Source organism: Sturnira hondurensis, unplaced genomic scaffold, assembly GCF_014824575.4.
Source record: "Sturnira hondurensis isolate 20B ecotype Veracruz unplaced genomic scaffold, ASM1482457v3 Scaffold0014854, whole genome shotgun sequence".
Taxonomy (NCBI): Eukaryota; Metazoa; Chordata; class Mammalia; order Chiroptera; family Phyllostomidae; genus Sturnira; species Sturnira hondurensis.
In genome coordinates this window covers 839,791-854,256 of record NW_028087485.1, presented here as the reverse complement: position 1 = coordinate 854,256, position 14,466 = coordinate 839,791, and the positions used below count along the sequence as shown (strand labels likewise).

Here is a 14,466-nt window from a genome sequence, read left to right as displayed (position 1 = left end):
GAGGTTTAAGGGAACGGGTTTGGAATCAGTCCTGGGCTGAAATCCCAGCTCTGCCACTGTTTAAATATATGACCTTGGCTCACTAACCTGATGCCTCATTGCCTCCTTGTCCTCATACGGGAAGGGAGATGATAATACTTCATTGGAGTGTTGTAAGGATCAAACGAGATCATATGTGATTTAGGCACATGTAATAGGAATTGAAGTTCCTTGAAAGAACATTTAAGTGCTGCGATTATCTTCCCATTTTCATTCACTAAACCCTACTTTTCTCTATTTTTCTATTCTGCTGCTGCTTTTTTCCTACTTCAAAAAAATCTGGTCTTTCCTTAAGAAAATTTCCTGTTATGTTCTGATTACATAGTAATCTTTTTATATCTCTAGATTGGTCTTTGTCTCTTAGATTACATCCCTACTTTTTCTAAATGGAGCTTGCCTAGGTAACACCCAGAAAGAGGTCTCAGATGTTGGCTGTGAAATGATGAGGACTCTTTAAAGAGAGACTTGGGCCCTGGCTGGTGTAGTTCAGTGGATTGAAAGCGGGCCTGTGAACAACACAATCGCGGTTCGATTCCCAGTCAGGGCACATGCCTGGGTTGTAGGCTAGTTCCCAGCAGGGGACTCACAAGAGGCAACCATACATTGATGTTTCTCTCCTTCTCTCCTTCCCTTCTGCTCTAAAGATAAATAAATAAATAAAAATTAAAAAAAAAGAGAGACTTGGGCCTGAGCATGGTATAGATAAAATTTTTGACACTATCTTCATATTGAAACTACCTGGAGGTCTTTTAACAAATATGGATGTCTGCGCCATCCCCTAAAATAATGAAACCAGCATCTGGGTTGGGGTTGTAGATGATTCTTGAGCATTGGTTCTTTTCAGAGGCTTCTCGAATGACTCTGATATGCATTCGGGGCAGAGATGAGGGGAAGGGTGGGCTCAGCCTTCCGGTCAGCAGAATTGTTCAGACAGCAACAGGCTCGGTGTTGACTGAAGACAACTGAAACAAAGTTTTTGCCTGACCCTTTGCGTTTTCTGTTTTCTAGGCACTGTATTCGTAGCTTTATGTTCAGTATCGCCTCTGAGCTTCACAGTAACCACATGGGAGGTAGCGTGGTTGTCCTCATTTTATGTGCAGACCCAAACATACGAAGACGTAAAACACCGATGCTAGGCTGCTAGTAAGAGGAAGAAAATGTGTGACTCTGAGGCCTGGCTCTTAACTCTCCATGCAGAAGTTTCTGTGCACTAGTACGGTCAGGGAAGATTCAGTAACCCTTAGCCGAAAGCCACGGCCTGGTTCTGTGTCCAGTATGAAGTGGAGATATTGTAGGAATGGGCACAGTGGAATCCACAAAATTTAGCCTTCACCTATTGGAGTCATAGTATTCTATTATTTTATGTTTTTTTAAGTGAAAAGATCACCAGTAGTCAGCAATGGCTCAACACTCAGTGTACTACAGTACTTTGCAATGAAGAATTATCCTTGAATTCCACAGCTGTTGAGTACTTACTGTACACAACGTATTGTGTTAGGGCTTAAACCTCTATCCACTGTATAGGTGTTATAATAATGGGAGAAAGAAATTGAACAATAGAGCCAGTGACAAAGAGAATAATTCTGGTGGAAGGATCTGGGTAGACCCTTAAGAGTTGAGAGCAATTTATGATCTTCAGTTTTATGTGATTGTCATAAATTGTGTATTTTTTATTATAATTTGTTCCAAAAGTTAGACAACTAAGCTATAATATTATTAGTCTTAAAAATAGTTTTGTATCTTTACATGCATGTATTTTAATCAATCATTCATAAAAACATGTAGGAAAACACCTCTCTAAATCATGAGGCATACAGACATTTAACCCTTTGCACTCTATAAGACTGAGTTTTCCTCATCGAGGTCTTACTCTTTTGATTAGTTTATTACAAGGTATTTAATGGGTTTAGTTGGTCTCATGAATAAATTCTTACCATTTTCATATTGTATTTATAATTGATTTTATTTTAATATTTATGTCTTTTAGTTCATTTTTTTCTTTTAATAGTGAGAAAGAAACTTCTTTCGTTCAGTTCTTTGGAAAAAGCATTCTTTTAACATAGTGGCAGGTCTGTATTTTTACCTTTGTTTCTTCTCAGCAAAACTTAACGTTGTATTCTTTTTGGTATATTAAGAATATCTGTCCATAGCAGACTTTTACAGCAGTGTTTAATAGTAAAAAACACATAGGGACTTGGCCCAGGGAGCTCAGTATGTTAGACTGTCATCCTGATATGCCAGGGTTGCCGGTTCGATCTCCAGTCAGGGCACATTAGAGGAATCAACCAATGAATGCAGAAATGAGTGGAACAACAAATGGAACGCGCGCTCTCTCTTTCCCTCTCTCTCTTTCCCTCCCCCTCTCCCTCCCTTTTTCCTTCTCTCTCTTCTCCTCTCGTCTCCCCTTCTTCCTTCCCCACCTTCCTCTCCCAATTTGTCCTTTTCTTCCTCCCTCACCCTATAATCAAGTCAAAAAAGGAGAAAAACGTGCTAAGTTACGACACAAATATTCTCTGACACTAGAGGGTAGTAAAAAAAACTAGAGGGTCGTCCTTGCTCTGCACTAGGATGGTAGGATTTTTTAAATTTTAAACTCTTCTCACATATTGCAGATTGGGCAAAGAAGCAGGAAATTTATAAGCAAATAAATTTGAACATTTTTAAATATAAAAATGTGCTCTCAAAGTAAATAGAGCATTGACCTGAATAGCCTAAAGATGCAGATAAATGAAAATCACTTGACATGAATCTTTTGGTTTTATTAGTTGTTTTGACAGAATAAAATTAAAAGTTTGCATTTATCTGAGTGCACACTATCATCCTGTGTGCCAAAGAAAAGCCCACCCAAGACTTTGAAAATTTTCAAGAGAGCCTATTAAATGAATAACTACATAATTATGTGTAGATATTTATTGTGTGGTATAACCATGAAGTTATGCTTCATCAAAGATTCTGTTCAGAGTAGCATTTTCTATAAATTGAATTACATTAAGTAAACCAAGAAAGCCTTTTTAAGTCATGTAGAAATGCATAATTAAAAAGAAACTTTATTGCCTAGCTACTGTAGTATTTTCAGCTAGTTTGTCATCTCTTTGTACTAATTTTTTTGAACCCCTTTTTTTCCCCTGGTGAAGTGGTCCTCTCAGATGCTCAGTCGCCCTGTGCGTCTTCACTCCCCTTGTTCCAGCCCTGTCCTTCCCTTGTGTCCTCACAGAAGGAATCACAAGGGTGAGGGAACTGAGACCGTGCCAACTTTGTCACTGGCTCCATTGGCTCTTTCCGGATGATCTTTGATTGTCTGTATTAGAAGATGCAGGTCACAGGCATTTTCCTATTCAGTGCCTTTTATTAAATCATTTTATTGTTATTCTATTACAATTGTCCCAGTTTTTCCCCCTTTTGTCTTCTGCCCACCCCACCCGCCTCCGCCACAGTGTGTGGGCCGAGACTCATGAAACCGCCAGAAACGCAGTCCTTGAACTTGTGAGGGCTGGGGCACGTGGCCACCGCCGCGAGGGCACCTTCGTTACACCCACCCACCCACCCCTCCTCAAGATCTCCCTCCCTGATTCTGATTGACACAGAGTTCTGCTTTCCATCCCAACTAACACTAAACTCTGACTTCAGCTTTTGACACTTGGTTAGTGTTAGATAACTCTTATATCATTTTTTCTCTTTATTGTTTAATTTTGCCTATAAGTTGATGTTGCAACTTTATATTCTAGAGGAAAAATATAACGTGACCACATGATGCCCCTCTAGTGTATGTCTCAGCTATAAAATCGTCATAAAAAATTTGCCAAGCAAAGGCCACTGCGTGATGATTTCCCAGCTGCTTATTCAGCATGAAAAGATAACCCAAACGCTGACAACAACAGAATAATTTCAACACTGTCATGAAGTATACATTTTAAACAATTGAATTTAAGATACTTTTGTGCCATTTTAGCCTGAAGTACGACAGCACAAGGGAATTCTCGTAAACCGAGCTTACATTCAAGGTATTTTAACACAACTGTTTTTATCTCGGAAGTTATTAAAGCTACCATACCGTGGTAACTATTTATAGTACTGCTATAAAGGGCAAATAAAAGGTTTATCTGAGTTTTAAAATAGCAATGTACATGATTTTTACCAAAGTTCTGAATGTAAAGCAGAATTAATGTGCTACTCTGCAAGTTAATATTAAATATATCCTAGTATATATTCATCCACGGTTTATAAAGTTACATGCATGGTATCAATATATCTTAGTCTCTCTTTGTTACTTGATGATTGTCTCTTTTATTCCTTGAATTTAAGCCCTTGTCATTCGTTTCTGTAATTCTCACGTGTTGTGTTTTCATATTTAATTCTATAAACCTAAAGGGAATTTATGCTAATTTATTTAAATATTCTTTATGAAGAAAAATTCACTTTTATGTAGGAATATATTCCAGGAAAAAAACATATTCTTAAAAATTTATTTAATACCAACTTGTTTTTATGTGTGTGTAGGGGTATGTGTATTTACTTTGCATTAATTATCTTTTTAAAAATTTTTTATTTATTTATCTTTAGAAGGGAAGGGAAGGAGAGAAGGAGAGAAATATCAATGTATGGTTGCTTCTAGTGCATCCCCTGCTGGGAACTGGCCTGCAACCCAGGCATGTGCCCTGATGGGCAATCAATGATCTNTCGTTTCTGTAATTCTCACGTGTTGTGTTTTCATATTTAATTCTATAAACCTAAAGGGAATTTATGCTAATTTATTTAAATATTCTTTATGAAGAAAAATTCACTTTTATGTAGGAATATATTCCAGGAAAAAAACATATTCTTAAAAATTTATTTAATACCAACTTGTTTTTATGTGTGTGTAGGGGTATGTGTATTTACTTTGCATTAATTATCTTTTTAAAATTTTTTTATTTATTTATCTTTAGAAGGGAAGGGAAGGAGAGAAGGAGAGAAATATCAATGTATGGTTGCTTCTGGTGCATCCCCTGCTGGGAACTGGCCTGCAACCCAGACATGTGCCCTGATGGGCAATCAATGATCTTTTGGTTCCCAGGCCTGTGCTCAATCCACTGAGCTACACCAGCCAGGGCTTAATTATCTATTTTTAAAGCAAATAATCATAAACAAATAGCAATAAACTCAGTGTTCTAGAATACTTTATACTTTGATCAAAACCAGTGACTCAACTTATTTTTATATGTGTATATGTATCAGAAAAAGACCACACTATTTTGTTTTTACCCATAGAATGGTTTTGCTAACTGGTGGGGTGCGGGAACATAAAAGTTGTCATTAAAGGTTTTAAAAGGGCTGGAAATACAGTCAACCTTGTCTCTGCAGGATATGTCTCGGGCTGGGGAGGGAGTTGGAGCCTAGAGATACTGGTGAGAAGGTGCGAAGGTCAGCTGTGTGCCTGCACTGGTGCCGGAAAGAGAACGCTATCACCAGGAAAAGGAGGGGACATGCAGAGCTGGAACCTACTGGTTCTTTGGGTGCGGGGCACAATGAGGTGTGAGGCTGGTGTCCCAAATGATCAGAACACTGTTCTTTAACGAGGAATTCAAAATAAGAAAAGAACGGTGGGTTCATACAAACCAAATCAACTGTGTTTAACTGTTTTGCCGTATTTCAATTAGTTCTGGAAAACTAAGATGGAGAATGATCTCAGCAGGTAGAAAGGACAGTGTGGGGGCAAACGCACATACTTTTTAAATGCAATTTAATGTTACTATTTGTATTATCATCAGCAGTAGGAGTAATAGAAATAATAAATGTATTTATTAAGTGCTTGGTACGTGTTAGGTATTTTAGAATACGCTACCTGAGGGCTACGTGCTACCACCTTCCTTTTACAGATGAAGAAACTAAGCCTAGAGAGGCTACGTTGCCCAGCATCACATACCTAGCGATTATAGATGCACATGTTGAAACCAAGCTGCTCGACTCCGAAGTTCTTGTGCTATTTGCGACTCATTTCGTTGAGCAGATAATCCAAAGTAGGAGTGGAAAGAGGCCCAAAGAGATAAATACTCAGGTCCATAAATATGCCAAGACTTGAAAGAGTTTCAGATACCTTTTAAATAAGTGGATTTACCTCCCTTTAATTAAAAATGGCTCAGATGGTAACCCTAGTTTTTGGACGGCAAGAGGAAACGCGGAATAAAAATACGATGACGAAGCCTTCCCTGCGATGTGACTGATGCGCAGGTTGGTGATGGGGATACTCAGTGTCCTTTTGGTTTTGGCTTCACAGCTTGCACGTGCAGCGGCCACGCCAATGTCTGCCACATGCACACGGGAAAATGTTTCTGCACAACCAAAGGGATAAAAGGTGACCAGTGCCAACTGTAAGTAAAAGACGGTTTCATAGAACTTTTCTGGGAGGAATTTGCACCACAGAACTGATTTCTGTAGGTTTTCCTCTTTAAGTGTAGTGTTGTGTTGGTTAAGTGACCAGTGTCGCTGTAGGCTGTGTTTACTCAGGTTCTGTCAATTCTCATAAAAAGTTAAGCTTTTTAAAAGCAAAATATAACCGAAGACTGAAATAGAGAACAGGCAGACAGGGACCAGAGGGGAGAGAGGAGGGAATTTCAGGGGAAAAGGGGAAGGTTCACAGGAACAGGTATAAAGGACACATGGACAAAAACTAAGGGGGGTGGAAATGGGAGGGAGGTGGGGAGCACTAGGGGGTTGGGCTGGGATGGGAGTAAAAGACAGAAAACTGTACTTGAACAATAATTAAATAAAAATAGAAATAAAGTAAAACAACAGTTTTCTGGAGGATTTAAAACATGGGTCATAGATCATGTTTGTATTTTGTAAATCTCTAAAAAGAAGAAACATTCTTATTTTTTCTGGAAAACTCATGTTACATATCAAGTTTGTATTGTCATCTATATAATTTCCCTTCCTATCTCGTTAAATAATTCAAATCCGATGTTTGTATGCCTTTCTTTCTTTTGAATCCTTCATTATGAATTCGGGTGTTTGTGGCTCTTTAAGCCTTTTACATGTTTTCTACGGTTGTCTTCTTTTTCTCTGTCATGTCTGCAGAGAAACCTGCTTTTGGCGATCCTCTGCACTCAGTAGTTCTGAGTCGCTGTCGTCTTCTTGTGACTTGACTGTTATTCTCAAGATTTAACTTTAAGAAGCAGTTGTTTCATGTTGTTTGAGTGTTTTTCTTTTCATTCTTTTTCATATACATCATATATTAAAAGTATTTGTATAGTTTTGAATTCTATGTATGCAAACACTTATGGTTATATTAGACATAAATATACTCTAGACATAAATGTCAACTATAGCCATTATAGTTATAAAAATTGGTAAAATACTTCCCCAAACTATAAATATATAAAAATTGTATCTGAAGAAGTCTGTTAAACATGGAAAATGATCATTTTGTGTTTGTTGAGAAGAAATAATGTTTTTTTTTGCTCTAAAATTATCCTAAACATTTCAATTTAGATGATTATGTCTTTGACTAGTTACTGAGGTATCATAGGTTTTCAAGTTCAGAGAAGACAAGCAGAACCAATTTTTATTTCCTCTCCATAGTTTCTGAACTTAAAAATGAGGCCAGAGCATAATATTATCAGGAAATTCTTATTAAGGAGGGCTATTTTGGTCTCATTACCAAAGGAATTAAATCACAGGACTGTGCTCTAAGACCGAAGGGTGCCTGCACTATTTTGCAGCACTCAGTCCTGGTTGTCATAAGCAGGGTCAACTTCATGGGCATGTGGTGTCTGCATCTGCGTAGGGCTTCATGCTCACAAGGGCATCCCACCTGCTCTAACGGTCTACCATTGACATCTTGAAATTCTTAATAAAATTTTGACAGGAGCCCTGCGTTTTCCTTTTGCACAGCTCCTTGCTTTCCTGCACCCCCCACTCCCCACCCCCACTATGAAGTACACAGCAGGTCATGGTCATAAGCAACAGATGTTTTATTTTTGTTCTGGGATTCCATCGTGAAGATAGCACTGACATTTTCAATTTGTACGTACTCCTGCATAAATGAGATGGCCATCCACATGATTATCTCTTATGTGATACAGTACTTTAGTAACACATTTTTTTCTCCAGATGAGAGAGCAGAATTTTAATTCATTGAACTTAGATGTCCAGAGTTACAGGGTTTAATATATCTATGAAATACTAAAAAGTAAATTATTTAGTTCTAAATGATGAAAGTAACCTACCCTAGTTCTTGTTTATGATTTTTTTGCAAGCAGAAGAAAAATTGGACTACTAACTTGTAAAGAGTATTTTGTAGATAGAATGACATTCATTTTTTTGTTCTATTTATTTAGCTTTTGAGTGTGGGGCAGTGACAGATGGGTCCATCATTTCTAAAGCGATCATTTCCTATAGTGTGCTTATACAAGACAAAATGCTCTTGCTAGGAAGCAAAGCCAGTCATTCAAATCAGTAAACAATGATTAAATGAGTGCTACTATTAATGAAGATAAATGACACATGGTTTTTGCTTAAATTATCTGTCAACATAGCAGTGTAGACAGTAGCCAAAATAGGCTAATTTCTTACATTAGTGATTTGAGATACTTACCAACCCTTTCCTCCTCTCAGGGTAGTTTCTGGTCAGCTTTCAGTATGTAGTCAGACATCACATATTCTTGTATATTTTTCATAAGCTCCCCAAACTGAAATTGTTTCTTTTCCTATTTGTTAAGTTTTTCCTTGTATTAGCTGTATACTTGCTTGTATTCTTTATAGAAGTGAAATTTTGGGGGATTATTACATTGAATAGCACAGTGTCAGTGTTCAATAACTTTATTATTTAATGACATGGAGTGCAGGAAGTATCAAAGGATTCCTGAAAAGAGAGTGAAGAACTTATCTTGGAGGGACGAGGGAAATTGGAGCAGAGGGCGTTTAAGCTGGAACTTGAAGGAGGAGCTAAACTGTTCTGGGTGGAGGATATAGTAAACAGGGAAGCCAAAAGGTAAAAACAAACATGATTTTAGCATTTCCATTGTTTGCTCAAGGATGCAGAGAGCGGGGAAAGAGCTTTACTTCTACTCTTACAGTGAAAGAAGGAAAAGCTGGGCAAATTACAAATTCATGAGTATGTTTGAGAGCTTTGAACTCTTGGCAGAATTGAGGGATATTTGGCCTGCAGGGGAAGGAGAAGGTAGTCGTGAGTGGGTCCCTGGCAGCAGCTGGGAGGGAGGACTTAAACCCTTCACTGCACTAAAGAGAGTCAGTTAACATGGAGCCAGCAGGACAGTCCTGGTTTAGAGCGTTCTGCTAATGTCAGCGTGCTCATCCTCACTTGGGGTGACACAGTGAAAACTGTTTCCTGGATCTGGTAATGAGATTTTAATAGATGTCATAGACTCAAGAGGGCAATCTGAATTCTTAAAGCCCAGCGATACTAACATCAAGCACCATATTGTTAATTACACGTAGCATAAATACCTAAAAGGAAATAGTCCTGATCGCTTTTCTAATTCTATACCTTGAGTAAATTACTTGAATTCTCTCGGAATCCATGTATTTCTCAGGAAAAAACATTAAATGCCCATCACTTCATAGAGTTGTTATGAAGATCAGATTTGCCAATACGAAGTGCATAGTAAGGTGCCTCGCACACAGTCATTGCTGAACCAACATCAGTTCTTAAAAACAAAAATGAAAACCCAACGTAACCAAGTGGCTAAAACTCTAAAGACAAACAAGAGGTTTCAGGAGAGATGAGACATGAGTGGTCACCCCCCCCCCCCCACCTTACTTGGGGTGAAATCGACGGGAAACTTACGTGTTCNAGACTTGAGTGGTCACCCCCCCCCCCCACCTTACTTGGGGTGAAATCGACGGGAAACGTACGTGTTCCGCTGAGGAGGGTCATCAGCTGGTGCTAAGTGTGGCTGTCAGCCCAGTGTGAAGCTCCTGGCCACTATAGAAGTACGGGAGTTCACACCCTCATTTGAGTTTTTTTTAAAAAATATTTTCCCCATGAAACCAAGCAGTTGCTCATGCAAAAATGGGAGAAATTTTTGAGACTGTGCTTCCTGTGGTAGAAGCTGAGGGTGGGAATGGCAGACACAGTGGGTGGAGCTTTGGTATTGGGATCCAAATGTTTGTGTGTAGGGACACCAGATTGTTCATCTTGCCAAGGACGTTCTCATTCTGGCCCTGGCCTGAAACACAGTGGGACCTCAGAAATCATAACTGAAAAATGAATTTAATGAGAATATGAACTCTTATATAAATATAAAATAAGCGAGGCAGTATTTTCTATGAAAACTGCTTACTTTTGAGCAGCAATCTGTGGACTTGAACAAAAACATGATGTATTATTATTTTTGTAAAATGTCTAAATTTGATTTATGAATTGTGTTTAAATAATTCCCTAGATTAAAATATAGACTGACATATGATTAAATATTATAAACAATTTTTTCTCTCTTGAAACCCCACCACATATCAAGGTATGAGTGCAGTTTCTGGTACTTCAGAAGGCTGTGCAAACTGTGCTATTTCTTAGACAAAAGGAAGTGGAGGGTATGAGTCAGTAGAGTTGTACTGTCAGATTCCCCTGTTGAAAAACAATGGGTGGCCCCAAAATAAATTTTACTGTATAGTGTCTACCACATAGATTTTATATTGTACTGCTACAAAACTTTAAAAAATGCATAGGCTATGAGTAATATACAAATTTTAATTACTTTTAAATGAAATTCAGTGCTATTCATAAGTTGATACTCCTAGTAATATTTGGTTCTTCGTTTCTTACAAGGAGTCGTATGTATTCCCTAGATGCATGATACACCCAGAAAAATGTGTTCTGTCTATCACGAACAGCAAAGCTATTGTTGATAAGGTTTTCTGAAGTGATGAACATGTTTTGTTGCATTCTAAACATATTTGTTTTCAAGTTATGTGTTAGTTGCATTGCTAGAAAGTTCAGTATGTTTTATAAACATGCAAAACTTACTCTGCCAGTTTTATGTAGAATGGAAGTTGTTTCTACTCAAGTAATTATAAACAAAAAGCTATTCATTTGCCACATTTTTAAAAGTTGTGTGGGGTTTGGATCATTTTTTGTTTCAGGGGGTTGCCTTGTGCACTCAGAATGTCTATTGTCCTCCCTTTCATTTTGGAAAGTTCCGTTAGAACTCCGTAATTATGGAGTAAATAATTGTTATCCACAGATTTAATCTCTATTGAGAGCCACTGGCTGAATCAGTTAGTATTTTCCTTGACCTCGCCAAAAAACTTTTGTTGCTTCACCTCCTGCATATAACATCTTTTTCCTATTTTCCACCTTTGTCCTCACCTGTTTTTCAGTTTACTTTTCACTTTTCTACTGCGTCTAATTGGCTGTTAATCTCATTCACTCGAGTTTTTAATTTTGGGTATTGCAACTTTATTTTACTGATTTTATAGTGTCCAGTTTTTAGACTGAAGTCTTAACTTTATCATAATTTTAAATCTTGTCTGTTATCTCCTACTGTATAAAAAGTAGTTACATTAAAGCTATGTCTTTCCCCAGATAATATCTGGATTCCCATGGCTTTATTTACATGATTCTTTGTTTCTGCTGGTTGCTGTTCTTGTTTATTTTTATCAGTCTCTAAGCCTCCTTATTTTTTATTTTGTACTGGGTACCGTATTTTCAAAATTAAGGTATAGCTAGTTTGACACTTTGCATGGAATGCTTTTCTAAAAGGAATTCACTTCAGTCACGAGTCTGAGAGCAATAGTGCCTTAACCATCTTCAGGGAGGAGCGTGGTTCGAAGCCAGTCTTCAGCCCCTTGGAGGACTCTTCGTGTCTTTCTCCCGAGACTGGTCTTGATACCTAGCTCATCAACCTTTGGTGGGCCTAAATGCCAGTGTCCTTTCTTCCTGTGAAATACTCTTTCCATCCATATTATGAAATCTCCCAATAACCTGGGATTCCATCCTCTGCATCCTAGCTTGGTAATGATTTGCTTTTTTGCTCTCCGGAACTGTTCCTCATTAAAAACAAGGTGAAAATCTGTCTGTCTTGGTTGTCTTTTTTATTTTTTACTTATATATATATTTTTATTCTTGCTTATTATTTCTGCAGATGTGACTCTGAAAATCGCTATGTTGGTAATCCACTTAGAGGAACATGTTATTGTAAGTATTTGTGTTTTTTAATTAATTGGTTTGTATTATTAGTTTCAGGTGATTCTGCAGATAATAAAATTTATCTTAAATACTTGATATCATTATTAGGTTACCATTTTTATTTTTCTCAAATCCGGTAACATATATTGCTAAGAAAAGCAGTGTCTTCTCACTATATTTTTTAATTTGGTGCATTTTTTCTACTCTGAATAGAAAATAGCAATAAATATTATTCTGAACATGGAACAAAATATAGAATTTGAGTAAACTCAGCTGGATTTTAGTGCAATCTTTTCATTAGGATGAAATTTAGAACAACTAAAATTTTGTCATAGACTTTTTTAAAGGGGAGAATTTTGGTCATCATTAAAAAGTGTCTTTTGTGTTGAAAGACGCTTCCATTGGGCATTGATCATGTGGCAGGCGTGTATTTGATTTTTTAAGAAAAAAACAACCAAAGTATTTCCCAAATGGTTTTACCATTTTACATTTCCACCAGCAGTGTATGAGTTTTAATGGTATCTAATTCTCATGTTATTTGCATTCCGTAATGACTAATGATGTAAGCATTTTTATGTGAATTTTTCCATTTGTTTATTTTCTTTGATGACTCTATTCAGAGTTTTTTTTAAATGGAATTTTTAAACTTAGATGAAATTCAATTCACCAATTTGTTGTTTTAGAAATCTAAGTCTAATTAAGGTCACAAGGATTTCCCCCTATATTTTCTTCTAGAAATTTTATATTTTTATGTTTTCCATTTAAGTATAACATTTTCAGTTAATATTTGCATGCATTTTAAGGGATGAATCAAATTTTTTTTCTCCATTTGGATGTCCACATGTTCTAATAGTATTTATTCACACACTGTCTTTTAACTAGTGAATTGCTTTTGCAACTGCTGAAAATCAGCTGTCCACGTGTGTGTATGAGACTGTTTCTGGACTTTGTATTCTGATCCATTAATTTGTTTGTTTATTTGTATGCCAGTATGGCATTGTTATGATTACTCTAACTTTATAATTACATGGTTTGTCGAAACCATGTAATATTTGTTAACCAATTTTGTTCTTGCTCTTCATACTTATATTGGCTATTCCATTTTCTTTGTTTACATATGAACTTTACAATCACTTGTCATTATTCACAAAAATACATACTAGGATTTAGATTAGGATTGTGTTTAGTTTATAGATCAATTTGGGAAGAATTAATATCTTAACTATAGTAAGTCTAATGACCTATGAACATAGTGTATCTCTTTTAAAAAATTATTTTGAAATTTATCCTCAATAGTATTTGGAGATTTTCACTGTGTGGGTCTTTCACAGTTTTTTCATAATTAATATTTTATATTTTTCATGCTGTAGAAATATAATTTTAATGTGTTATTTGTGTGTTTAGTATGTTTAATAAGTATTGATGTTAATACTGATTTTGTATCCTTCAGCTTTGCCAAACTCAGTAGTTCTGGTATCATTTTTGTAAGTCCTGGCATATGTAGTATATAGACAATAATGTGTTCTGCAAATAATGAAATTTGAGTTTTCCCTTTTTTTCCCTGGATATGTTTTCTTTTTCTTGCCTTATTGCATTGGCTACTCCCTCTGGTACCCTGTGAAAACATGTTGTGAGCATGTTAATATTCTTGTCTTGTTGCTGATCTTAGAGAGAAATTATCCAGACTCTCACCATTAAGTACGATTTAGGTTTTTCCTAGATACGTTTACCAGATTGAGGGTTTTTTTTTTCTGTTTGCTTTGCTGAACATTTTTATCTGGAATTGATGTTTGTTTATATTGTTTGATTTTTCTATATTAGCTGAGATGGATGTAAGGTGTTTCTATTTTACTAGGTTAACATAACAAGTGGTATATAACATTATATAGATATACCACTGCCTTTTATTTGTTAATCACCAGATAGAGGACATTGGGATTATTTCTAGGCTTTGGCTATTATGAAAAGATCTGATACATTTAGGTGGTCTTTTTATGGACATATATTTTCATTTTGTTTGCGTGGATTCCTTTTATAAGCCTACTTTTTATTTATATTTCATTTATAAAAATAAGATTTGTTTTAGTACATTAATCTGATATTCTCAACTTTTTATTAATCCTAATATTATAGATTTGATTTTTCAATGTAGTTTATTATATTGCATGAAAATAAGGACATTTGTTCCTTCCTTTTCAATTTTTTTATTCTCTTATTGGGATGGTAAGAATTTCTATTTCTGTATCAAGTCAAAATGGTGGTAGTAGGTATTATAATCAAGGGGAGACTTTGATACAGTTTAT

The 14,466-nt window shown here is 36.3% G+C and overlaps 1 protein-coding gene across 3 annotated transcripts in view; it reads left to right on the top strand.

Moving 5' to 3' along the window:
- Positions 1-14,466, top strand: part of ATRNL1 (attractin like 1) — a 506,943-nt gene that overhangs the window by 143,351 nt on the left and 349,126 nt on the right. For all 3 annotated transcript variants that reach the window (XM_037063826.1, XM_037063827.1, XM_037063824.1), the window contains exons 20-21: positions 6,293-6,386; positions 12,120-12,172. In XM_037063826.1, the coding sequence (XP_036919721.1) occupies positions 6,293-6,386; positions 12,120-12,172 (147 nt within the window). The remainder of the gene's footprint in view (positions 1-6,292; positions 6,387-12,119; positions 12,173-14,466) is intronic.